Source organism: Podarcis gaigeae (assembly GCF_964106915.1).
Source record: "Podarcis gaigeae genome assembly, chromosome: 4".
In the NCBI taxonomy this organism is placed as follows: Eukaryota; Metazoa; Chordata; class Lepidosauria; order Squamata; family Lacertidae; genus Podarcis; species Podarcis gaigeae.
Genome location: NC_139677.1, coordinates 46,730,004 through 46,756,792, shown reverse-complemented (window position 1 = coordinate 46,756,792; position 26,789 = coordinate 46,730,004). Strand labels below are relative to the sequence as shown.

At 40.1% G+C, this 26,789-nt stretch overlaps 1 protein-coding gene across 1 annotated transcript; it reads left to right on the top strand.

The window, feature by feature from the left end:
* The first annotated feature begins 31 nt into the window (after positions 1 to 31).
* Positions 32 to 26,324, top strand: TAB3 (TGF-beta activated kinase 1 (MAP3K7) binding protein 3). The gene is made up of 7 exons (XM_083734351.1): positions 32 to 385; positions 8,100 to 8,293; positions 11,774 to 13,226; positions 16,910 to 17,070; positions 18,285 to 18,378; positions 20,158 to 20,241; positions 22,192 to 26,324. Exons 2-7 carry the CDS (start codon positions 8,192 to 8,194, stop codon positions 22,338 to 22,340), a joined length of 2,043 nt encoding a protein of 680 aa, XP_083590477.1. The 5' UTR covers positions 32 to 385; positions 8,100 to 8,191; the 3' UTR covers positions 22,341 to 26,324.
* The last annotated feature ends 465 nt before the right edge of the window (positions 26,325 to 26,789 follow it).

The following is a 26,789-nucleotide window of genomic DNA, read 5'->3' as shown; positions in this document are numbered from 1 at the left end:
GTCCCGCCCCTCCCTTCCCTTTCAGCCAGTCGGGCCTTTGCTCGAGAATCCCCAGTCGAATTCTTCTGCCTGGCAGTGGGCGGGCGGGGCGGGCGAGGTCCCGGAAACGCTTCACGGCCCTGTCTAGTGCGCTGACCCGCCCCTTCCCACACTCTCCCCCCCCCCGCCCCCCGCTCGGTCTGCACTCTGCCGGTACCACCCGGAGACGCCCCCCTTGCCTCACGCAGACGGAAGGGGGGGGGAGAGAGTTGCCCCACTCCACACACACACAAACACACCCCGGAAGCGACGGGGGGCTTGGCCTCCTCTGCTGCCCCCAACGCCCAGGGGCCGGATGGGAGGGGAGCGCGAGATGGTGCTGCTGGAACCGGCCCCCCCGCGAGCGGTGAGAGGGGTGGGGGGAGGGCCGGGGTGTGTGTGTGTGTGTGAGAGAGAGAGAGAGGTGTGGAGGGATTGTTGGCAAAACATGGCAAGGCGGGTGGGGGGTCAGGCTGGCTGTATGTCCAGTAAGCAGGCAGGAAGGGGTCAAAGTGGTGACTTGAGGGGCAATGCTTGGGGTGGGGGCTCAAATGCCTTGAAAAGGGCGACCCCCCACTCCAAAAACAAAAGGCTGCAACAGTGGATGGGCTTCTGGGGTGGATTAAAACCTTGTATGGGTTGGGGTATACCCAGTGTGTCCTGGCACCTGCTTAAAAATATGTAGTAAATGAAAGGCAGAGCATAAACTTTATTCCCCTGTTCTTTATCCGTTTTCATCTTACAAATTTAGCAGTAGTGGTGTTCATGAAGTTGGTAATCAATTTATAGATGAACTGGGGACTGAAGAAAGGAGGTGTATTCTGGGTGATGGGGAACCTGTTTTTGAGGCCTGTTAATTGAGGACCAATGTTAAGGGGTCAGGTGTCCATCCCCTTGTGTGCACACAACAGGCACACTTTTGGTCCTGTATTGCTTGGTTTTGAATGATTAAATCACAGACAGGGTGAAACTTTAATAGGGTGTGATGGGTGTGAGTCTTTTCTCTTACACCTACATGCTCAGGAAAACTTTTTGTCTGTTTTGGAGGCTGCTTTCAGGTTGCTTGGATATGCCACACCTTACATGTATTTGTATAGCAGGGATATGAGCAGTGCTACAATTATTACTTTGTTACTGTTGCAAGTAATTGCATTTGTAATAGCTTCTTCTGCTGCCTTTTTTTTTTTTTTTTTGGCATGTCTCCTCAGCAGGGTGACTGCAGTATGATGCTGCTGCTTTGGTTTTGGCAGCTTTGAAGATAGACAGTCTTGAGTGGTAGCAAGGCCTTGGCAGTGTACTGAAACTTATTCTTGCTAAATATTTTTATATCTTGTTTGGTGTAGGCAAATTTTAGAGTGTATATGTTCAAAAAGTTGAGTGAGACCATTCAGGTGTTAATTTTTTTCTGTGGGTTTTTTTATGCCATACTTGTGCTAGTCTGGGCCAAGAGCTACTTGTGTGTACTGCATTCATATATAATTAAGAAGCCAGGGTTGCCTTGTTTCAGGAGAACTGATCTTCACTACAAGCCGAAAAAGCTATGAAATGTCAGGGGATTGTTGTAGATGGGAAACTGTGTTGCCTGTTTGGCTTTTTTATTTTGTTTCTCTTCTGGGTAAGCCAACCATACAAATAAGGCAACAAAACAACTAGCCTTCCTGCCCATATGTACCTCTGGTAGTTATTTGTGGCACAAAGGAAATGGAGTAGAGAGAATCAGTGTTTGTAATGTTTTCATGCCTAAGTAACCCAAAGAAAATGCTTATATGCCTCTGGTTGTGATAAAGGGATTTTCCATTGTGGTGATGCAGTGAAATAATGCTCCACCTGTAAAAGTAAAATTATGATGATACAACTTTTTAAAAATATGAGGCAGGTGGAAGGCGATGTGAGTTGTAATACTTGTTGCCTGTAATGTGAGTGTGTTATGTTGTAGGTGACTGTGGAACTTGCACAGCCATGTTTTTTGTTGCACTGTTGCAGTTGCTACATTTGGTACATTAGCTAGGATAAAAACTGCATTTCCCTAGTGATATTGTACTCAGTGGTAGATACATGTGATTTCCTTACAACAGAAGCAGTACCTGGATTACAGAGACCTTCAACCCCTACGATTAGATCTATTCTTATAAAATTATAAACTAGTATAGGGGTTTCCAAGCTGTAGTCTGTGAACCACCAGTGGTCCGCAGGCTTCATTTAAGTCATCCATAGAATATCTGTAAAAATACAAATAAAAATCACACATTACCTAGCATAGTACTTGTCAATTGTTACAGCAGGCAGAAAAACCATTATGTTGTTTGACAGATTTTAATAAATGTTCAAGTAGTCCATGGGGACAAAGGTCTGGAGGCAAGCACAGTAGTGAACAATAAAAAATTATTCCATCCCAAGTGTTTATGTATATTGTTTCTACCAGTGTAGAGGCAAGAGAAATCATGGATATAACTTTATAAATATATGTATAATGTAATACCAAATCTAGAATTTGGTACATTTAGGAAGCATACTTTGAGATGGAGATAAGTACTGATAATCATATTGGAAGTGTAGTAAAAATTGCAGTTTAACTTTTGTGTTTTGATAGATGTATGATGCCATCTATACCACTTTGATGTGTGAATTGAAGTGCAAGCAAGATACTCTTGGGACATTCAAAAGGCGACAATAAAGAATAAAATGAATCCTTTAAAAAAACTGAATAATCTTTTAACTAAGATTTCTCCACATGAACCATTATATCTTTAGCCCTATGTCTTGTGAGACCTTTTTCACATTTAGTGAAGAATTTCTGCCAAGCAGAGCAGTATAACAAACTTTGTGGCCAGCTGCTCCCAAGCATTGTAAACTGGGGTTTTTCTAGGTTATCTTCTAATTCCCTGTCAGTCAGTGTAAAGTATTACCTTCTGTAATCTTCACATATTCCGTTTCATAGGAACACAATAATACATCTTGAGTCTATTAATTTCAAAATAAAAGAGCTAGATACATTAAAAACAAAATATATCAGCTGCCGTTTACAATGAAATAGATATGCAATGATGAGTATAAACTAGAAACAACTGTTTTAAGGCATTGTCTCTCTATCTTTTAGTAAGTTCTAGAGTGCTAGCCAGAGATGCAAAATTTATGGAAGTCTTTAAATTGTGTAAAAGCAGAAATAATGGGAATTGAAACTTCTGTAATACTTATTGTACTATTTGGAATATTTATCAATTTTAAAACTTCAAGTGTCTTAGTTTTGTACAAGCAAAATTGCAAATTGGATATAAGGTAAAGTTAAAGGGACCCCTGACCATTAGGTCCAGGCATGGCTGACTCTGGGGTTGCCGTGTTCATCTCGCTTTATTGGCTGAGGGAGCCAGCATACAGCTTCCGGGTCATGTGGCCAACATGACTAAGCAGCTTCTCTCAAACCAGAGCAGCACACATAAACGCCGTTTACCTTCCCACTGGAGTGGTACCTATTTATCTACTTGCACTTTGACGTGCTTTTGAACTGCCAGGTTGGCAGGAGCAGGGACCGAGCAATGGGAGCTCACCCCGTCGCGGGGATTCGAACCACTGACCTTCTGATCGGCAAGTCCTAGGCTCTGTGGTTTAATCCACATCCCCCTGGATGTACTTACCCAGTTGTAATGCACTTTCTTCTGGGGTTCTCACTCGAACATGCAGATGGTGCTTTTTTAAAGGCTTTGGTACCCACAATAGGTCTTTTGCAGTTTTTGTCCTACCATCTTCTGACTGTTTTATTTTCCAGCAAGGCAGAGCAATAAGGTGCATGTTTCCCCAGTCTGTAAGAGGATGTCCATTGAGGGGTAAGATGAGAAAGTTGGCCACAAGGAAGGGGCCAGTCAAAAGAAAGCAGAAGCAAGTTATTTGCTTCTAGTCTACTAGTACCTCAAAATCAGGCTAGAAGTCGCCAGAAAAAGGCAAGTAGCAATTCACACGTATTGAAAGCCTTGTATAATCCTCTCATAAAGATGCCACATCCTCTAAATGCAGAAGTGCATTTAGAATTTCAGTGTTATAGATGTCATGATTATCATTATTTAATGCTGCAGATTGTCTTACATTTGAAAAGTTTATTTTCTACCCTGCCTTTCTTCCGTCATGGAGTAGAGTTGTCTCCATTATATCCACAATTACTAGCTAACATCTTACCCCAAATCCTGCTTTAGCCCTACTATCTTTGGGCATAGACTTGGACTCCACTCTGCACCACAAAGAACATGTAGGCTTCTTACTGACTGCAGCACGATTAGCGATAGCTTAACAATGGGAAAACCAGACTGAAATACCCCTGAATATATGCGAAAATAATAGCTGGGATCCAGCAATGTCTGAGCATCTCACCAGACGCAGATGAGCAATTAAAGTTATAACAGAAAGAGACACCTTCCAAGAAATGTGGACCCTTTTCTTTAACTATGCTAATGACCCAAATCAAGACCTTGTTGTACCAACTGATCAGTCGTCTTAGTGGAGATGGTATGTTCAGTAATATGTTTGAACATTGAATGTGTAAGCTTATGTCTAAAGCCAATGGATAGAAGAAACACCATTAGCTGTACACCTGGATGAGTGTTTAATGGTTCTTGTACTTGTATTTGTTAAAAAACCAATAATAATTGTGTGTTGTTGGTTTTTTTAAAAAAGACTGGAAATTGGATTCTCAACTTTAGACCCCATGTAGCTTTTAAGCTAACCAGGTAACCATGGCCACATCTGAACCTATTTGTATGTGATTGAAGTAGTATAAAAACAGTAATTTATTATTGGTTGGGCAGTTAGTAACAGGATGTTAGATTTCCCCTCCCCTTTCTAATTCTCCAGTAGTGGAGAGAGGTGGTGGTGTCATCTTTGTAGGAACCTGGGCAATGCATATAGAGATGCTGTTGTGTGTTAAGTGAAGGATGGATGTGATGTAGCAGGGAACAGTTCTGGAGATGCTGGAAAAAGGGAATATATGGTTTGTTGTAGGTAATCTGCCACTAACTCTACACAGCCTGCAAAACTGTTCTATGATTTCTTGCTTGTGAAAGCAATCTACATCTTGACTTCAGATCCCGTTTGACCATTTGTTGTAGAGCAGTAGGACTGAACATGGAACTGGAATTTTGAGCTGGCTGTGCAGCAGCCTCTTCATGGGGCTGTCTTTGCATGCTAGCTGTCAAACTATGGTATATGGCGCACCCCTTACTATAAGTGAGGCAGCACTTGGCCTGGAAAAGCTAAAGCAATACAACTCTTTTATTTTCACATTGCAGAATAGTATCTGGAGTCACATTAGTGAAGTATCATGGGGAACATGACAGTGGTAGTTTGAATGAGTGCCACAAATTGTATCTACACCGTTGCCTGCTTTTAGTAATTTTTTGGGATTGCTGTGATCATGGCTTCTGAGGACCAACTCACACAGTTATACTTTACCACTTACATTGTAGGATTGGGATCACTTCTAACAGTAATCAGGTGTACAGTATTTTTTGAACCCATGTTCTGCACTATTCCGGAACAGAATCCAGCATTCATAAATAAGTAGAAAAGCAAACAATGGATAATTTCTTCATTATCCTCTTATTTTAAAATCTTTGTGCATTTGTGTGCCTCTGTTTCATATTTGTAGTTACAGTCTCATACCTTGGAAGTCAAACGGAATCCGTTCCAGAAGTCCGTTTGACTTCCAAAATGTTTGGAAACCAAAGTGTGGCTTCTGATTGGCTGCAGGAAGCTCATGCAGCCAATCGGAAGTACCATCAGACGTTCGACTTCAAAAAATAGTTTGCAAACCGGAACAGTCATTTCCAGGTTTGTGGTGTTCGGGAGCCAAAACGTTCAAGAATAAGCTGTTTGAAAACCAAGGTACGACTGTATTTAGCCTATGCATTTCTTGTACAATTCTGGTGTTGGGAAGCAGACATATTTGTGAAGATTCTCTAGTAACAAAATACTAATTGTAGTCTTGCCTGAAAAATTCAGTACTTGAAATAAATGAGTTTTACATTAGACTGTGCTAAGTATTTCTTCCGGATTTTGCAAAAAAGTATCTTTTGAGTGCATGTTTGGGAGACAAAGTATGTGAATGAGAGACGGAAATGGAGCATATTATTGTTTGTTGGACAGGGGTAGAGAAAAGTTCTAACTTGTTTCACTGTCAAATCTGGGATCTTCTGTCTGGATCCTTGAACTGCATAAGTGTAACACTTCACCACTTCAGCAAATGCTGAAACGGGAGTTTGAATTAGGTCAAATCCTTTAACTGTAATCTCCTACCACTCATGTTTAGGAATATGTAGCCAATGATAGTAACATCTACTGAAGCCGCTTCATGCTTGGTTCCTCTCAAATGTATTGATCTGTATTTGAATGTTAGTGGCAATGCTGACAGCATGAGTGTATGGCCAGCCAAATTTCATTCCAGTGAGATTTTTACATTTATAAAGATTATCTCTCTAGACTGTCAGATGTAAATGTTGCAGTATACCTTCTTCCCTAACTGACGTGGAAGGACTGAACTATGCATTATGCTATACAATGCAGTGATCTTTATGTTACGGTCCAGTTTGGGAGTCAGAACTGGAGTGCTAACATATTAAATAGCATTGCTGTGTGTTCCAAGGTGATCAGGCCTGAGACACATCCTGGGATCTCTCTGTGCAATGGGATGCCAAGACAAACACCTACAGCCTGGGATCTTGCTTTGCCAGTGAATATATGGACACACAAGCAGACCAATAATGAAATTCCTACTTGACCAAGTTTTCCACAGCTAATGCATCCTCTCCCTCATGGAGAAATGGGGACTAGAAATTGGATGGAAGGAGTTATCCTACCTAAGCAGACTAGCCCTCATCCACACCAATACCAAGGATGGGGTAATACTCACACAAAGAATCCTGGCTAGGGACCCTTGTAACAAATGAAAATAGGGAAAGGGTGAGGCATGAGAGAAGGAAATGCTGCAGACACATTACTTCTTTGAGGGTTCACTGTGTGGGCTTCTTGGAATTGGCACTGAGAGAGAACTGTCTTTATACAGGTACAAAATAGAGAACAAAGCCCTATCTCTTGGGATCCAGAATGCCATAAGTCTGCAGAAACAACATTATCCATTGCCAAAATCCAGGTCTTCACACACATGGGAACATCCATTATGTAGGCCTAGATTCTCTGCATATTAAAGTAGCAAAGTCCAGATTACTTGCATCACAGTTGCAGCTTGATTTTCACACCTCATATCCACTAGTCCCAGCCGCCTTTTTTACTTCCAACCTTTGAAAGGGAAAAACCATTCACATTCCCCACCCCGGCAAATGTATCAATTCTGCTTATGTGGTCACTAAGCAGTTACTAAGGCTCCTTATCTTCAAGGTTGGATTGCTTCTGCAAAGCTTCATTTACTGTACTTAGTTTCTCATCTATCTGGGTTACATACATGTACTTAACTTTAAAATGAAAGGATAGGACAGAATTAAGAAGTTTTATGTATGTAATATTATATATACTATAGAATGAATACAGTACATCATAAGCATAAATACTTCAAACATTTACTTACCAGGTTACCAAATACACAAGGTACATCTAGCAATGTTTTCAGATACATGGGTCACCCACCTCTGCTTGCCATTAATTTGGGAAAATCCAAGTAACTATTCATGTTAGTTTTGAAGTGTATGTTCAGAGTGTGATTTGCTATGTAGTTCCTCTTCTATTTTGAACTGAAGAGAGATCTAAAGGTGAGGATGGTAGACATGTACTGGTCCCAAGCTCTCTTGCTAGAAGAAGCATAATTAAGAAAGTTACTGTTGGGAGGGACAAGCTTGCTCATGTCTCATTTATTTGAAGATTCCTGCCCCAAGTCTAGGAAAAGAAAGTTGTTTTCAAGTACAGTCCTATAGAGTATATGTTGTAATTACTCTTCACTGTGGCATTGAGTGATGAAAGTCATGGCCTTATGAAATAATAATCTGAGACTTTGATATTCATATGTCCATCAGATATGTATATGTTTTTGTGTGATTGTCTAAATCATGTTAAATTATTTCTTCATTTTACTGTATTTGTATTTATAGAAGATGCCAAAAGCATCAGAAGAGCATAGCCACTGGGAAGCCGCCTGTTGACTGCTATTTTCTTAGAGTCTTGAGACTAACATCAGTCTGACATGGCACAGAGCAGCCAGCAACTCGACATGCAAGTACTCCATGACCTCCGGCAACATTTCCCTGAGATCCCAGAGAGTGTGGTGTCACAGTGCATGCTCCAGGTAAGAGATAAAACAGTGGTTTCTCTTTGAAAAGAATTCATTGTAATATGCTAGTAAGATCCACACACAATTTCATCCTCTATGTTTCTAAAAGATAAAGGCTTTTTTTGCCACAAGGGGTTGAGGGTGAAAACTTAATTCCAAGCTAGGTCTTCAGGCTTCCCATAGCATACTTCATTATATGTTAACACAAAGATTTTCAACTTTTTTGAATCCGTGGCTCCCTTGACCAACGACATTCTTTCTGTGGCTCCCCTGTGGGGAAATGCGCTTTGAGTCTCAGGAGCTTATTTATGTTGCCCCTTGCCTGCTGAGCTGTCAGCCCCTCACCCCTTTGGGACACCTCTCCTCAGGAATCCTCACCTGCCTGCCTGCTTGCTTGCTTGCTTGCTTACTCACTCCAAGGCCACCTCAGCTCCTGGCAACCAGCACCTCCTGCCCTGCCCTTGTGGCAGAATTCATCTAGAGAACATGTAGCCAGGGCCAGTGCAAGAAACCGCTGTGCAAGCCTTTGGAGGCAGAGACTTGAGAGGGCACCAGAGGAGGGGACGGAGGTCAGGGCTGCACATGGTGCACCTGACCACCATATGAAGTGCCCCAGGGTGCCATGGCGCACTGGTTGAAAACCACTGTTAACATATATTTCACTAATAAAATAGATTCTACTCGTACCACTTTAATTTAGTTTAAAATCCAATTGCATCTAATTAGCACAGGTACAGGTTGTGTCCTGTTGAGATCAGCGAGATTAAAACAATGGTTAAGCTCTTAAATGCTATCTATCAATGACATCTATCTATGCATTTTTATTTTCCTCTAGTCATCCACAGGGCATTTTGTGTTCCAATTGAAACAATTGTATTTTATTATCAATATATTATTTTAAGTAGAACACAAAAATGCCCATGGGGGAAGCAGAAAGAAATAAAATGTGTGGGCAATAAATATAGGCATGTAATGTGCAGTCTGGAGGAATGAAAGATGAGCATGCCTGGGTCCTTTTAAAATCATCCTCATTCCAATATGATATCGGCCTGTTGGTAGTTCTTGTGCTGTTTAGCTGTGATAAGATTTTAAACCAAGTATTTCTACATAAAATAGTGTTATGCAAATATCACTAAACAATTTGCATTGGAGACTTTCGATGACTTGCAGAGGAAAGGGAAAATGTTTAAAGCAAATAAGGGATTTCCTCCCTGTAGTGTAAGCTCCTAAGGTGGAATTCTCTCACAGTAAAATACCTGTTACGTTTTTGTTTTGTTTGTGTGTGTGTGTGTTTTGGGTAATACTGCCCTGAACACATTTAAGTGATTTCATATGGGAACAATGCCAGAATAAGAAAGGTGTGTGCTTTTGATGCCAAGACAGTAAGAAAAGGTTTTGTAGGTAGGCAGTTGCAAGAGCCAGGAATGGCCTGAAGAAACAATGAATGCACTGGTTTGAGGCCTCAGTAGAAAGATTGAGGCTGCTTAGCTACTTGGCAAACACATTTCCAAATACTTATTTTGATTTTTCTACCCTTCAGTAAGGAGGAAAATTTTGTTTGACACAGAGTATTATGATTTAAGCTTGCAATGTTGGCATATCTGGGGAATTCTTTACCAGACCTTTCCACAGATTCTCCCTTTTCCCTCTCCCTCAATGAAGTGTTCTGGAAACCAGTCTGGTAATGGCAGAAGCTGTGTAGGCCTGATCTCTGACAGTATTGCAAATTAACATTTTCTGGAAAAGGCAAAATAAAAAATTATAATGGTTCATGATAAAATTATAAGAAGTTTGCTATAGTCTTGCACATGGAAACGGGAACAAAAGCATAGGAATAAAACAATATTGAAGAAAAAACACTCTTCTAAAGCATGCACAACAGGCGGCTTGGAGGAGGCATTTCACTGGAGGCTGCATTGGCAGATTCCTTGAAACCCAAGCACAGCAGAGTGTAGATCTCAGTATTCTGCACTTAGCAAACTCCAGTGTGTTCAATCCTGTTGATCACAATTTGAAGAGAATGTCAATAAATGTAAGAGGTTTCATTAGATATCAACAAAGAGGAGATTTTAAAGCTTACATTATTAGGAATCATTTAATATATCCCTCCAAATGTTTTTTGACCAGTGTAGTTATTGCTTTTAGAGATGTTAAGAGATGCTTGAACGTTGTATGTCTCCTACCTGCTCCTGTTTCCTCACTTTCAAGCTACAAATAAGGACAACATTTAACCTTTCCCATCAGTTATGAAAAGAGAGAGAGAATAAATGTTGTAAACAGTGGGAAGCTTATTCGGGAAAGCAGGTTTGGATAGGCAATATTTTCACTGAAAAACTTATTTCTAATGTTCCCATAATGCAGCCCTTTTATTGACATGTTTATATATTTTTTTAATGAAACAATGCGTGCTGAAGAAACGTGTGGCGATTTTTTTTCCTGGCTATGATTGGCAGGTGTAATCTTAGAAGAAACTGGAGCTGGGTTGAAATTATGGTGGTGGGGGAGAAAAGAAAATGGATTTTAAAATTTGGGGAGGGAAAGAGGTAAGCTTCCCCAAAATGTTGAGGTGGAGGTTGGCTTACCTTTGTGGTGAATAAGACATTCTTCCCCTTTCCTGTACTTGTAAAAAAAGCCTCATAGCCCCTTGCAGCATCAGCAGGGTTCAGTAGTAGCCTACCACTTGTGTTTCTTAAGAAGTGCTGAATCTTGCTGCTGCTATAAGCAAGCATGAGGCTTTTGAAAAAGTGCTGGAAAAGGGAAGGGCTTTAGCCAGCTTATAAAATTAACTAAGGTATGTCATCCCTCTTAAAATTTGAGAAATTTGCTTCCCCCTCCCCTGCACTTTTGCAGGGGATAGATAGCCTCGTGAAAGTGCCTGAGAGGCTATTTAGCCCTGAATTAGGAGAAGCAGTCTTCCATCTCCCACCAGGAGGAGAAACTCTTCTGAGATGGTGGCTACTGCCTACGTTTCCCCCCCTCTTCAGTTCAAGCACTGCTTTCCTTTGTGGGCCAGAGGCAAAAATTCAGTGGTGTGACAGATAATAATAACTCTTGTTTTTGTATAGTAGGCTACATTCCAGCCATGCTTTTTAAACTACACACTCAACTCTCTATCCAGGCAAATGAGACGTTATCATAGTTGAAGTATCCAACAAGGCAAATTACTTGAGGAGGGAGTGACTGGTGGGAAGAGTGGCCTGAGGAGAGTCCCGAGGGTCAGATGGAGAGGCCCAGAGGGCTCCATTTGATCCCAGGACCTGGATGTAAAGTGTACCTTTTTAAAAACCTTTGTTTATATACAAATGCTGCAGCTTTAATTGAGTACAAAAAGAGGATCATTCAGCTAATGCTCTTTAATTTAGGTGAGAGTCCTAACTGAAATACGATGTTCAAACTAGGCTTTATAGATATGTTGACATGTATGCACATTATAGCTTGTCAGACTCATTTATTTTCAATTTTAAACCCTTCACTTTTTCTATTTCTTATTACTAGAACAACAACAACCTTGATGCTTGTTGTCGAGCTCTTGCACAGGAGAGTAACAAATACCTATACATGGAGTACCACCCAGATGACACTCGTTTGAACAGGAATCGCCATCTGCATATTAACCTCGGCATCCATCCTCACACCAGCTATCACGGAGGGGATGGAGCTCAACTTAATGGTGGTCGTACACTGGTACATAGTTCAAGTGATGGACATATTGATCCACAACACACAGCAGGTAAACAACTGATATGCTTAGTTCAAGAACCACACTCTGCTCCAGCTGTTGTGGCAGCTTCTCCCAACTACAATCCATTTTTTATGAATGACCAGAATAGAAACGCAGCTACTCCTCCTTTGCAACCACCTCAGCAACCTTCTTCCATACAACCTGGAATGAATACATCTGCTATGCAAGGCCCGCCTCCTCCTGCGTATATGCACATACCTCGGTATAGCACAAATCCTATAACTGTTACAGTGTCACAGAACCTCCCATCTGGACAGACTGTACCCAGAGCTTTACAAATTCTTCCTCCAATTCCAAGCAATCCTTATGGGAATCCTGGATCTCTCTATATTAGGCAGACATCTCAAAGTTCTTCAGGACGACAGACTCCTACTCAAAGTGCACAGTGGCATTCATCGCCACAAGGCCCAGTGCCCCATTATAGTCCACATCCACTGCCTGTTTATCCGCACCAACAAAACTATCAGCCTTCTCAGTATTCTCCAAAACAGCCCCAGATTCCTCAGTCGCCTTTTCAGTCGCCACCTGCTTCTCAGTGTCCTTCTCCTTTTGGCTCTCCTCAGCATCAAGTTCAGCCTAGCCCGTTGGGCCATCAAAGTTCCCATGTGTTTATGCCTCCTAGTCCTTCAACTGTGCTACCCCATTCATATCAACAAACACCCCAAACATATCAGAAACCAAGTGGACACTCAGTATCTTATCTTCCATATGGTGGACCTAGCTTATCCAAAAGCTCCATGAACAAGATAGAAATTACCGTTGAGCCACCACAAAGACCTGGGACTACAATGAATAGGAGCCCTTCACCTATAAGTAACCCACCTTCCCAACGGAATCAGCACCCACTGTACGCACCTGCTACTCCTCCTTCAAGTTCTCCTTCCAGAAGTATGTCAGGTCAGCCCAAACCTCCTTATAGTGTTAATCCTTTATATATAACATATACACAGCCAGCTGGACCTACGGGTGTGCTTACTCAGTCACCTCGGGTCATGGTATCTCAGCCAAATCCAGCAGTTTTTAAAATCACCGTAGGCAGAGCACCAGCTGAGAACCTTTTAAATTTAGTGGACCAAGAAGAGCATTCTGCAGCACCAGAACCAATTCAGCCTATTTCAGTTGTACCAGGATCTGGATGTGAAAGAGGAAGCCATAAGTATCAGAGGAGCTCCAGTTCTGGGTCCGATGACTATGCTTATACTCAAGGTAAACTTATTGAATTGCATGTTGCAGTAATTATCGGAAAAAATATTTGCACTGTGGTACATCCTCCGTGCTTTGGTTTCTAAACTAACAGTCTTTCAAATTCTTGAGCCATTGCGGAATGCCATGGTTATTTTATCGGGATTCATTAATGGCAAATATATATCACCTTATTTCATAAGAGAGAAGATAGAATGAGCATATACTCTGGAAGTTCATTGTCTCTGCAGCAGCAAAGGAGGTGTCAGGATGTAGCTTAAGGGCTACTTTGCCACTGTAGTGTGGGACGATGTTGCAGTGTATTGTATTGTGGTTCAGAAGAAACAGTTGCTGATGCCATATAATGCATAACCTAAAACCTAATTAGCACAGAAATGGTCTGGGGGTAGGAATGGATATGCTTAATTCAATTGAGTGAATACCACCCTAGAGTAACGTCTGCCAATATAGAGCTAACACAGTCCTGCATATCTTAGTGTACTAGACTTACTGTGCAAGGTTAGCATTTACAGAGCAAGTAGTGGTCATAATGTGCAGTAACATCATATGCTGTTGAGGCATTGTCACCGCAAACTCCTGTGTAATATCAAAACTGATTGAAGTTTTTGGATTGAAGATGGGTTTATCTGCAGTTCAATAATTTTTGAAGCGTGTTATTGAAGCCTTTTTTAATTTTTTCCATATTTTTGAAGAACATCTGCTAAGGAACTAGATGCTTTAGCAAAAACAGCATAGTTGATGTGGAGAGGAGAACATGCATTATTGTGGAGTACTTTTGAAACCTATTTAAGCTTCCAATTGTATGATGAGCTACTTTTCCAAGGTTGCATAGGAATGTTGACAATAATGTTTGTTACCTAGAAAAGAGAAAGGAGACAAATGGATCTGGGCCCTTGATAAATTTGGTTTGGGATGGCTATAGCTCTGTAATTGGGGAGCAGCTCAGTGGTAGAAAACCTGACTTGCATGTGGAATGTCCCTGATTCAATTCCCTGACAACTCCGGTTAAAAGTATCAGATACCAGCTGATGTGAAAGGCCTCTATCTGTGACCTGCTAGTCAGAGTAGGCAATATTTTATTATTTATTTTCAACATCTATAAGCTACCCTAAAAACAAATAGGGTGATTCACTAACTTAAAAAAGAAGAAGTTAAAAATCAGAAATAATAAAAATGATGATACAATCTGATTCGGCATGATAGAGCATAAAATAAAACGGTAAAAACCAAAGCAAACTTTGCACCAACAGATTTAAAAGGACTATAAAGATAAAAAGGTATTTATCTAGCACTGAAAATAGTAAAGAAGGTGCTAGGCGAACCTTTTTGGGGAGGGCATTGCATAGCTAGTATGCCATATCACTCCTGGAGACGACAACCAGAGAAGGGCCTCTGAAGATGACCTCAGGGTCTGGGTAAATAACATGGGAAGAGGCAATCTTTCAGATACTGGACCTATCTTCAATATTGGGCTAGATGTACACTTAGTTTTGGGAGCATTTTTGTTTCTGGTGATCTAAACATGTTTTTTTTAAAAAAAACAAAATACGGCAGAGTTTATATAGGTGTTCAGTTTTTATCCTCCTTCTCAGATCTCCAGTTTAGAGACCTAAGATAGCATAACACCAACAGATTTCTGTCTGATCTCCTAAAGCATTCTTGCTTAGCAGGTTGACAACTCTAGCGTAGATGGACCTGTTGGCAGAGCTCAATATGAATCAAAATTTGTATATAATATATAACAAGGAAGAAGAGCTAGCTTTGATGTATTGTTTTCAGCTGTGGAATAGTCTAAAACCATGGCACTGGCTAACATGACACTGGTTAGAGCCAAGCTAAGTTACTTTTGTTGAGGTCACTGAAATCTACAGGACTTAAATCATAACTAATACTGTATTTTTCGTCCCATAGGATGCTCTGTCCCATAGGACGCACCTAGTTTTTTGGGGGGGAAATAAAAGAATTCCCCCCCTTTATTTCCCCCCTAAACCAGGTCGGGGAAACCGAACCAGGTCGAGGAACAGCGGGATGGCGGCGCTGCGCCTCCTTGCTGTCCCCCAAGCTTGTGGGGCTGGCCGATGTCTGTGTGGGGCGTGCCGTGCGGCAGGCTGCTATCCGCAGCATGGGGAGCCTGCGGGGAACTCCCGCAGGGCTCCAACACGCTGCGGATGTCTGCCCGGCGCGAGGGGTGCTCTGCTTCAGGGCGTTCCTTGCGCTGGGCGGCAGGCTGCTATCTGCAGCGTGGGGAGTATGCAGTATGCAGAATGACGAGGATGTATCAAGAGAAAGTAATGAGTAACAATGTGCTAAATAACTGAGCTGCAAAACCGAACACTGGAATGTAATATCACAGTTCATACTGTTCTCATTCATTTTGTGAATGAACCATTGGCCTTGCTACAGATGTCTAATTGTGACATTTAGCAGAGAAATAATGCAACTATGGATTCAACTCAATTTACAGGACCTCTTCTAAATGTCTTTATAATGTGGAGGGAGGCTTTGTAGATCTATATTCGGATGGTGGAAAATCTTGCGGACTCATATTTTAAGTAACACAAGCTGCAGAATATTTCAGAGGAACAGAGGATGGTCAAGAATAGCTGTGCTGAAGGGCTCCCATGTTGTGACTCTGTTTGTGCTTCAGTTTCTCCCACTACCACTACAATGCAGTTGGCAGCAAGTGGAAGAAACTGCTTTCCTGCTGTCTGCCACATCTGAGCTGCCAGGGAGTTGGGTGCTGTTCAATTGGCAGGCAGCCCAAGACCTCAAATTCTCCCTAAAGACAGACGGTGTGAGTACTTTGAACAGTTAGGAAGAGCAACCCTGCATTTCCAGCACACTACAAAAAGAGTCATCGGTTTCTTCAACACAGCAGATTGCATTTCTGGAAGCCATGTGGAAAGAGCAAGAAAGGAGGGTCTTCAGAAATGTATAGACCCTCTGCTTGTAGAGTTCTTTTCTCTCATCCCACCCACACTCTAAAGCAAATGCCTTTACTTTGCAATCTCTCTTGATTCCCCCCCCCCCCACTAAGGACAAAAATGGAGAGTTGGGAATTACTACTCTACAATGATTTTTTAAAAAGTCAGTAAAGGAGGGTCAGCCTCTTTATATGAAGATTCTGTTAACTAATTTGTATGTCCTAATCTAGTCACAGGCTCCTGCAGTTGATTAGAGCACTGATTTTGTAATCTTTTAGGTTAAAACTGCTTTTCCAAAGAGTAAAAGCAGCTTTTAAGAAAAGATTGCATTTGCTATAGTAATATGTTCCATTGTATCAAGTGAACTTGATCGCAAGCAGTGGAGATCATCTTGTAGCCCAGTGTCTTATACCTTTTGATTTTTAGGATTTAGTCTTGTGAGTACACTGTTACAATTAGATTGCCATTTCATCCTGCACAGGTGCCTTTTATTTTTGAGCGGACAAAGAACAAAAAAAAGAAGCAGTGGCCAGAAATGGTAATATCCAAGTTACTGTCTAAAATAATTATTTTTATGATGGAAGAACTTTACGTCTACAAGTATAGTTCCATTAGCATGAAACATCTCTACACTGATGTTTGGCTGCATGTTTATAGTCACTTTCTGCTCTTAAAAGCTCACTTATATATACTATTCCAATTGCAAGTTGGGTTTCTCAGTCTTGTGTATTCGCACTGACTTTGTTCTCTATACCACACTAGCCTTGTTGTTACACCAACGTGCAAGGATGGAGAGGCTAGCAAAGGAACTGAAGTTTGAAAATGAGGAGCTTGAAAAGCTCAAAGCTGAAGTGAATGGCATGGAACACGATCTTATGCAAAGGCGTCTGAGAAGAGTAAGCTGCACAACCTCAATCCCAACAGTAAGTAAGAAGCTTTGAAAATATTAAAGTCGTTCCCTCCTAATGACAGGGTTGTCATTGTCATGCCATATATATATTATGTATCATTCATATTCTGCCAGATAAGGTTCAGTAACCAGTCCACTTCAGCAGCTGGATATCAGCATATTCTGGTAGCTGGTCCATGCTTTTTCCCAGACCAGAAAGAGCATGGTAGTGTTTTCTTTGGTATTAGCTGTAGATTTTTGCCTAACAGCTTGCATGTTAGCAACATAGTGGTCTCATCAGCTGGGATAAGCTATGATGGGAAAAACAACTTTGTGACCCTGGTAGAAGCACTGTCCTCCTTGAAGGAAGGGAGAGGTGAAAGGAATAGGGCACGTGACTGATTTTAAATTTTAAATACGCTGCAGTCTATAATAAACTTTTCTTGAGATAATGTCATTCAACATCCAAATGTTTTATGTGAATTTCTAAATTGGTGGTTCTTTCCCTTCTGACAAGGAAACTTAATCTGACTATGATATTCTAAAACAGGTGTGGGGAACCTTTGACCTTTAAGATGTTGCTGAATTACAGCTCCCAACAGTTCCAGCAAGCATGGCCAGTGACCAGGGATGGTGGGAATTATAGTTTAGAAACATCTGGAGGACTAACCCCACACTTGTCCTAAAATCTATATTTTGTAGAGATTCACAGGTACAGGGTGAATTAATTCTTTGCCTGTATCATTCAATAATTTTACCAAGTTTTATTTATCATGAAACAAAACCACACATAAGTGCATCTAAGCTACATTGGTTTGAAACTTGTTTAACTGTCTTGGTTTATTCGCAAGATACATTTGGAGTCATACTACTGTGATGGTGCTGAAACTCCTGTTACTGATCAATACAGAAAGTATTAATTTTAGTAATTTTAAATCAATATAATTTAAATTGGAAATTTATGTCCTGATTTCAGTTCCCAAGCTGATAAATTGGCAAATAATGTTTTGCCTGGAAAAAAAGTCCGTACTAATTTAGTACTAGACCAGTGGAAACGTACTGGTTCTCACTTTTGAAATGTTCTGGTCAAGGGATCCCACAAACCTTTTACACTGCACAGTTCCATCTGCATAAAAATAAGGAGAGGAAGAACAGCTAAATTAATATTTCACTGTACTTATGTATGTGTATGGCTTAACAAAAATGGTTATGCTGACTTCTGTTTCTATTTTTGGTTCTGCTTTCTAGCCTGAGGAGATGACCAGATTGAGAAGCAAGAACAGGCAGCTCCAGATAAACGTTGACTGTACACAGAAAGAAATAGATCTCCTTCAGTCTAGAGGTATATGTTTTAAAATACTTACAAAAATATGTGTTTGTTTTGAGCTGTATATTTGAATGTTATTGTTGTTGGCATCTGCCTGTCACAGGAGACAGTAGAGAAATGTGCCTTCAGGGGTAAAGTCAGGGGAGAGTTACAGCGCCTGCTGTGGTTGTAGAGACTGATGCAGTTGTCCCATGTGTGATGTTCCCTCCCAACTCTGGCATTGCATTTTCCCAGCAGGATTAGGAGTTTGGAGGCTGGAACTCTCCTGGCAGCCTGGTCTAATTCCTCATAGTACAGGTTCTTGGCCTGTATGTCAGAGCACATAGTGGAAGCGTAAATGCTCAAGGTGTTAACTGGACCAGTGGTGATTGAGAGGCAGCAGGAAAGCAAGCATTCTGAGCCCTCGGTTAGTGGTTCTATTGCAAACAGAAGGCAGTGCCTCACTGCAAAGCCTATGTCGTTAATATAAGGTTCTTCTGGATGCCCTCCTTGCCAGAAAAAGGGTGTAAGTCTTTTATTGGAGGTTGCCATTCAAAGCAAGTCTGGTCTCCTGCAAAGTGGCAACGTCACTGTTGAGTGTTTTCAGCTCAGGGTCAATGATTTCCATCTTCTGCGAGTCGTTGACCTGCAGCAAGTCGGTGGACAAGGCAGGACACATGGTCCTGATGTTCCGGTTTGCTAAGCACAAGAAGGGGTGTTTCTTTTCTTTTTTGCCTGGTGCTGTAGTTCAGTCTGCTTGTCAAGTGATACTCTGAGCTCCAGTACCCACTAAAGGAGTCGGTCAGTGGCAGGTCAGCACTTTATTGACCAGGGGCAGCCCAGCTTTAAGGGTGAGTAGTAGCTGACTGGTGAGACATGATGATCTCTCCTGCCGACAAAGGCAACCCCTAGTGCTTGTACCTTACACCATGGTGCTTTTTGTAGCATTTGCATCACCAAAGTGATCTCTCCAGGGCGCAAGCCTGGGCAGTGTATATGGAGGTCCTGGGCTGCCCAGATGACCCGCCCCCTGTGTCCTTGCCAATGAGGCCCAAAGGAAAGCAAAACAATACACAAATGAATGTGACTCATGCACATTACTGACATGCACATTACTGACATGTTTTGACTGTTCTATATCTAGTGCAAAGTGATATAAACCTGCAGTTGTTTTCTCTTTGCCAGTTATTTATGCTGTTGGATGCTGGGTAATTCAGTTTTGTTAAACGCTGTGGTTTTTAATTTTTTTTTGTTCCTTTTAATAAGGAGTATAATTTGAAAAGGGCACTTGCAAAAGCTGATTCTGACAGTGTTCCAGGGAATTGCATTTTTAATTACAAAACAGACACAGCCTTTTCACCCTGAAAACACAGTCTCCTCAAAGAGCAAGGCATTGTTTACTTACTGATTGATTTAAAAAGTAAACTTCTCTTTTGCTAACTCACCATAAGGTCCCAAGGCAGGTTACAGCAGGGTAAGAATACAATATTAAAATCTGTTAAAATAACTTAGAATCTGAAGAATAGGGTGGGTCCTAAAATTATTAATATCAGGTGCCAAAGGCCAGGGTAAAGAGGTGCATTTTCAGCATACAGTGAAAGCTATACAATGAAGGTGCCAGATGGTGTGAGGAGGAAATTCCACAGACTTCCATGACAGGAAAGTCTAGACAAAGGAGGAGACCTGAAGGAGACAGTGTAGGCTGTCAACATCTCTCACATTGAAAACATGCATGTGAACTAAGGCTAGTCACTTTTGTTACTATTTGTTCCATGGGGAGCATAATTTTTCTGTTTTTCTGTTTTTCTGTTTTAGGGAACTTTGACCCAAAAGCCATGACTAACTTTTATGATCATATAGAGCCTGGTCCTGTTGTGCCACCAAAGCCATTTAAAAAAGGTGAGTCGCTAATAAAATGTTCAATATTTAGTTTCTAGTAGATCGCTGCTGAAGAATTTTTATGCTGAGTATTAGTATTTCAGTGTGTTGTATCTAATAATAGATTTGTTGAGACTGTTGTCTTATGAAACATATTTTGCCTTTCATTATTATATGCTGTACAAGTGGTGTATGGAAAAACCACTTAGCCTGATGTATTGTGAATACAGAAATAGTTAGAACAGTATAAACGACCATTTCATGACACATTTAGATTATGTTTATGCATGAAGTAGGGTGTTGTGAAAAGTAACAGACAATCAGCTTTGCATTTTATGTTCACCTTTTTGTTTTTTTTAAGATAGCTCTTTCTTGATTAAGATGATTTTGCGCTTTCAGCTTTATGTACCATTATTTTCCCAGCTTGTACAAATTATTCCCCCCCCCCCCCTTTATGTTATTTAAGTGCAGCACCTCCTCCTAACTGGTTTCTTCTTTTGCTCAGCAGTTTCCCACTCTCTATCTGTCCCTGTTACCTCTGCTGCAATTTTGTCTGCTTAGGAGAAAAAAATACAACTCTGCAACTACAGATGTGTTACTGTCTTTCTTCCCTACCCTGCCTTTCTAACATTTGAGTGTGATCTGCCTCCTGTATCTCCACTGGGAAAGCCCCTCTTGTAGCAGGGACAAATTCAGGGCTGAAAACAGCGAGAACTGGCAGTGTGAAAGCCCAGGTGGCCAGTTCTGATGAACGTGTGATCTAATAATGAATCAATTAATCTTCCTGTCTCTTTTCTTTCCTCTCCCCTGCTTTTCATGTTCATTATAGTTGGACACATCTTACAGAAATTTCTGTTCACCTAAACCCTTATCATCATTTCACTGTGGCTCTATTAGACAACCTACAGTCATTTGGGAAAACTAACACAGCTTAAAAATAAATCTGTAAAATGTGATTGCCATAAGTCAGCCCTATGGATATTTTCAGAAGAATAGAGGGTGTACATTATATAACCTAAAGTACTTGGTGCCAAGTGCTAAAATAATACACAAAAGAATGTTTGTGGCTTTCTGCCAAGTATTAGCTACAGTAATTTGATAGTGCTTTTATAGTGTAGCATGAATGTTTAAACACTGATGTTGCATCATTTAACCTTTTATGGAAGACACAGGACATACGTACTACATACTTCTCCCTACATTCATTTTGCTATCACCCTAAAAAATGCTTGCTAATGTAAGGGTAGGTGGCTATAGTAAGCCGTTTGTGAGGAATTGAGAGCATGAAAGAGAGGCAACATTAAAGCCTCTCTTGATATCTAGTGGCAAAATTTGAACAGCATGGAAAACATAGGACACTTGAGTAAGCAAATTATCCTTGGCTTAACTTTGTGGTTTTGCGCCAAATCTTACTGTGACAAATTCATTCTGGTTGAATTCACATGGGTGTAAATAGATTCATCTCACACATGACTGAAACTATAAGGTATGAAGTAGGTATGAAAGTAATGCAGTATAGGGATTTGTAGATGCTATAGAATAATTAATGATATAATGAAGTTATGGCAGTGGTAATGCTCTGTATCATGCTGAGCATCTAGGGGACCAGAGTAATGTTTGGTATACATTCAGAAGCTGCCCTGGTCCATCTCCTCCTTGCAAAGAAGAGCAAGAAGTAAATGCTAGTGTTTAATGTTAACCCGCACCTTAGTAGTGATATCTTCCAGACTGGGCTCCCATACTATGCTCTGACATAGCCTCATAATGCTGGGATGTAGACTATGTCTAAGAAACACTTTATAACTGAAATATTTTGTGTGTTTTGGCCTCCCCTGGGAACAAAGGTAAAATCAGAGGTGGATAACAATGTGGTTCCAAAATGTTAAAACTTCAGTAGTCTTATTATATTATCATGCATGGCTTTGGTATGTTTTAAAACTGAAGAGTTTAAAAGAAAAATTTTCTCTGTAGATCATCAGAGAAGTTCCAAACAAGCTCCACGATCACAGCCAAGAGACGAAGACTTTGAAGGAGCTCCATGGAATTGTAAGAGCTGTACTTTTTTAAACCACCCAGCAATGAATCGCTGTGAGCAATGTGAAATGCCGCGGTATGCCTGAATCCATAAAGGTCTGCTTTGGATTAAAAACAGGCTCTTGAGGACACAGCCATAGGAGACGAATATATGAGACACCTTTCAGTCATCTGCCAGGCGTTTGCCAGCCAATTATTTCAAATTATAAGGGAGAGATCCCCCTTCCATTCATGCTGCACTAAATATTAGTTTGGGGAAAATACTCTTATCCCACTGCGTTGAGCAAGACTGAAAGGATACCCAAAATGGATTCCCTCTGTGAAGAATGTATAAGGAATCAGATGATTGCTGCTGTTCTAGCCCCTATAATTACATTTGCTGGGTAGTAGCCCTTACATATATATATATATATATTTTTATAAGCATAGAACTATTACTTTGTGGTGTGAAGTGTTACAGGTATCCAGACAAACTGTGAAGAACCAGATCTGATAATCTGGCCACAGCCGTTTGGAAAACAAAGACTCCCTATGTTTCCAGATTGTAAACTACTGAAAAAGAAGGAAGGTGTTTTTCTTTTTTGGGGGGGGGAGGTGGGGGGGGCAAAAAAAGTAAAAAATGAGGATATTTGTAAATGCTGCTTTTTTCAGGGTAATTTAATTCTACACAAATGCTGTTTTGAAATTGTGGATCATGGTGAGGAGGGAGACGTACTGTATGAGCCTTATTTATAGAGTACAATCAGAGGTGATTTTACAATCCCTTTTGCTTGTACAGCACTCACCAAGTCATGTTAACACTGGTAATTAAGTAATTATATCATATTACAGAGGAAAAAAATAGTGCTGCATGCTTTTATTAGGCCATTGTGTTTTAAAGCTAAAAGTAAATTATGCTTTTATAAACGACGTTCCCTTAAACTGTGCTTGATGACAGTAGAGTGGACGTATGCCAAATGCAGAACTATTCCAAATTCTTTTTGGAAGACTTGAGCTCAGCCATTGTTATGTATGAGAAGTGTTTGCACCCTTTTCCTTAGGCCTTTTCAGCTTCCAATTATGTGAAGAATTCATTATGTTTACAGCACAGAAGGTACTTTGTGCCCCCATTCTGATTTAGCTGAAAAACAGTAATCAATATTAGCTCTTCAATAAAGGTTTATTTGCACACTGTCAATAAACCAGTCTGTATTAATTAGTAAGAGCAGCAGATCTTTAAATGCATTTTTTTAATAAAAAAAAATGGGCAGTTAATAGGCATAAACAAAACAAAACAGAGTGGAATTGTACTGGTACTTTTATGCATCTGATTATTATCAAGAGGATGTTTGATTTGTTTGAGTGCTAGGTTGCTGAAATAAAGCAGTCTTTTGTGAAGGTTTCTTGGTTTTGAAGTTGAGTCTTTCTATAATAAAACTGTTCAAGAACAGTCAGACTGTTTTTTCCTCACTGATAAAGCACTGGAACAATGTGTGTAATTTCTTGCACTCTTCAATTATATTACTCCAAATACTTGCACCTTGTGCAAGCAAGTTTCACATCTTGCCCATGTAATAAGATGTAGAGGTTGTCCATGCAAAGTGGAATTTATCTGGTATGTAAAATCTTATTGATTTATATCAAACAGCAAAGGAACACAGTGAAATGAAAGGAACCAGTGTTGAGATTTCTTTTCTAAAGTCATGATTTTGACACTTAAAATATGACTGCTGAACGTCCTGATGAAATTTTAAGAATTCTGCTGCTCTAATTAAGAATTCAGTTATGGAATTGTTTTGTTTTTAGGAAATGGAAAAACAAAGAGATAAGAAGCATTGGGTTTTTCAGTTAAATTGCATCATGTGTTTGTAACACTTGCCATGATTTCATATTGATCCTCTTGCCTTCTTTGAACATAAGCTCCCATTTGGCACTATTAGGTGCTGCCATTGGTGAGGAAACTGAAGTCATTTGAGTTATGAGTAGAGAGCATGTTTGAAAGGTATGTGCCACTTTTTTCACACCTGTGTGACTTTAATGGTTTTTGGTTGGGGAGTGCTAACCTATCACTTCTGGGTGCAAGCCACTATAAGTGCATGCTTTCTGAAGTCAGTCAGTGTAAGTCCTACAGGGTCTTTGCTGTAAGCATACAGCTCTGTGCTTTTAGGCTTTCCCTGTTTCATTTTTTTTGGTAGGGAATGCTCTACTGCACGTATTATTTCTATATTGTGTGAACAGTATTTTCTGACTCATGGGAGATAACAGGGAAGATACATATATAAATTGCAGTACTGCATGGTGGATCTGTGACCGTGTTGTTATGGAGACCTATTTCCTTTTACTCATAGTTTTACTTGTGGAGTAGAAGGTGAGAACGTAGTTTGTTGTGGGGGAGATGGTAGCTAGTGGTCATGTTGATTCTTAGGAGAAAACGTTAAACTAATCAGTTACACTCGTTGATTCTGCAAAAAAAATATCAAATAAAAGCAAAACTAGTGTACATGCTGCAAAAAAGCTGCTGCAAAACTGTTGTAAATATCCACACTGTAAAACTGATGATGGTAATAAAACTAATCTTCATCTGGAAGTTATATACGAGCATTAGGTATCAATTTCCACTTGGAATTCACTTGTGAATAGGTGACACCAACCAAAGTGGGTTTAGGTTATGCCAGAATAAATGTTGATTGCATAAAGACCCCATGTGTGAAAGACCCCATGATACTAAATGCAGTGCAGTGTATACCACTTCGAATGTGCACATCTGTGTGTGATGGGCGTTTGAGGTCATCATGAATATTTAAAATGCACTACTTCTTAGTAACAGCTGGTCTTTTCCTTGCCCATAGAACTTGGGTCAGTACAGGGAGTACCCTTATTGGATGCTAGTTATTCAAGACTGTCCAGTTTCTCAAGTAAATGTCTGTTTATAAATGCCTGTTTTATATTTAACTGCTGGTAAAATGATTTCCCTTTCAATATAAAATATAAAAGCTCCTCCAAGTTTTAGTCAATAGAATAGCTTGTGGAAAACATTGGAATATACTATAGCATACAAAATTAAATCCTGTACTTGGATATATGATATTACTATCAAGCTAGCTTGCGTAGGAAAGGAGGGGCTAAGAAAGCAACGAGAAAATGTTTTGTGAAATAGATCAACTTGAGAAGTGTGTTTGTGTGTCTGTGGTATGTGTGTTTTCCCCCGTTATGGCAGATGTGTGAAGCAAGTATATTTTTTAAAGAGCTGGTCTCAGTCATACTACTAAGTCAATGTTATTTCAGTTGTGTTATGCTCCATTTATGTACTGTTCCTTCACTTCCCCACCCCTTTGATTATAAATCTCTTTAAAATTTCTTGGATTTAGTCTTTTTGAAGACAATTTTTTTTTTAATTTTAAGGAGATGATGAAAAGTTTAAACATGCTGATAGCTAATGGTATTGTGATCTTGGCTTGATAAACTTTTAACACAAGAAGCCTGAAACATGTAATTTGAAATACAAAATTTTACAGTGTAGTTATTGAAGTATCCAGCCGGACTCTCAATTCCTCTGTCACCTGCTCAGGTGCTATGAATCTACAGAGAGCTGAAAATGTGCGCAGAAATAAATGCATATTATAGCCAACGCTGCCTCTGTGTGCTATCTGTCTTTCCAAATAATTGTTCGAAGTTGATATGTATTTGAGCTATTGACATCTTGTTTCTGTTATTACTGAGAGGTCTTCTTGTTTTTGAAACAAGCAAAGTCCAAGAGTCAAGCAATATTCTAATTCTCAAGACCTTTGAACAAACTTTTGAATTGTGTTATCTGTGACAAAGCCAATGTATCTGATCTATACTTTTTGCCCTGTTGAAGTCCTGTTAATTTTTTTCACTATAAAACAAAAACCACGATCTTTTGAAATCCTGTAAATAGGGTGTTCCTTACATTCTAGATTTATGTATGCTGTGAATGGAAACAATTACTGCAAGATGAAATGTGTAAAGGCATTAAGAGGCTATGCATGCATGGGACCTCGGAATGACATATACTGGGAGCTGCAGTTTCCTAAAATAAAATAAAAAATCAATAAACTAAGAAAATGTAACATCCTGCATTTGTTTCCATATGTAGTAAGAAATCTTTTAAAATACTTCTTGCTGTGTCATCTACTCTATCAGCTTCATGCGGATTCTTTCTCCGTAAGTAACTGCTGTATTATACATTCTAACCAGAAAACCAGTACCTATCTTGTTTGGTGACTACATTAAACTTGGATCTCCACCGTGAAGAAAAAAAAAGGTATTTTGGTCTTGTCAGTTTCCAGTGAATCTGTGGAACTCCATAAAAGTCAAAATTAGGTACCTGGTTATCAATGGTGTCTCATTGTTTATGAACATCAGAAGTTTTTGAATTATAGTTGCTAAAGGAACTCTTGCATTTTAATATCCAATGCAGATATTTCACATTTGATCGTGCATGGGAGTTACATAAAGGTATCTATATCAAATTCCTAGGTTGTTGCAGAAAGAATAAATTTGGTTGCTAGATAAGAAATGAGACCTTAACCATT

What these genes read in the sequence shown, in the direction of transcription:
- TAB3 (XM_083734351.1), top strand. Translation starts at nt 8,192, where the DNA reads ATGGCACAGAGCAGCCAGCAACTCGACATGCAAGTACTCCATGACCTC. An exon ending in TGTCACAGTGCATGCTCCAG is followed by an intron (nt 8,294 to 11,773) that starts GTAAGAGATAAA and finishes TCTTATTACTAG; the next exon opens with AACAACAACAACCTTGATGC. An exon ending in GCACAACCTCAATCCCAACA is followed by an intron (nt 17,071 to 18,284) that starts GTAAGTAAGAAG and finishes TCTGCTTTCTAG; the next exon opens with CCTGAGGAGATGACCAGATT.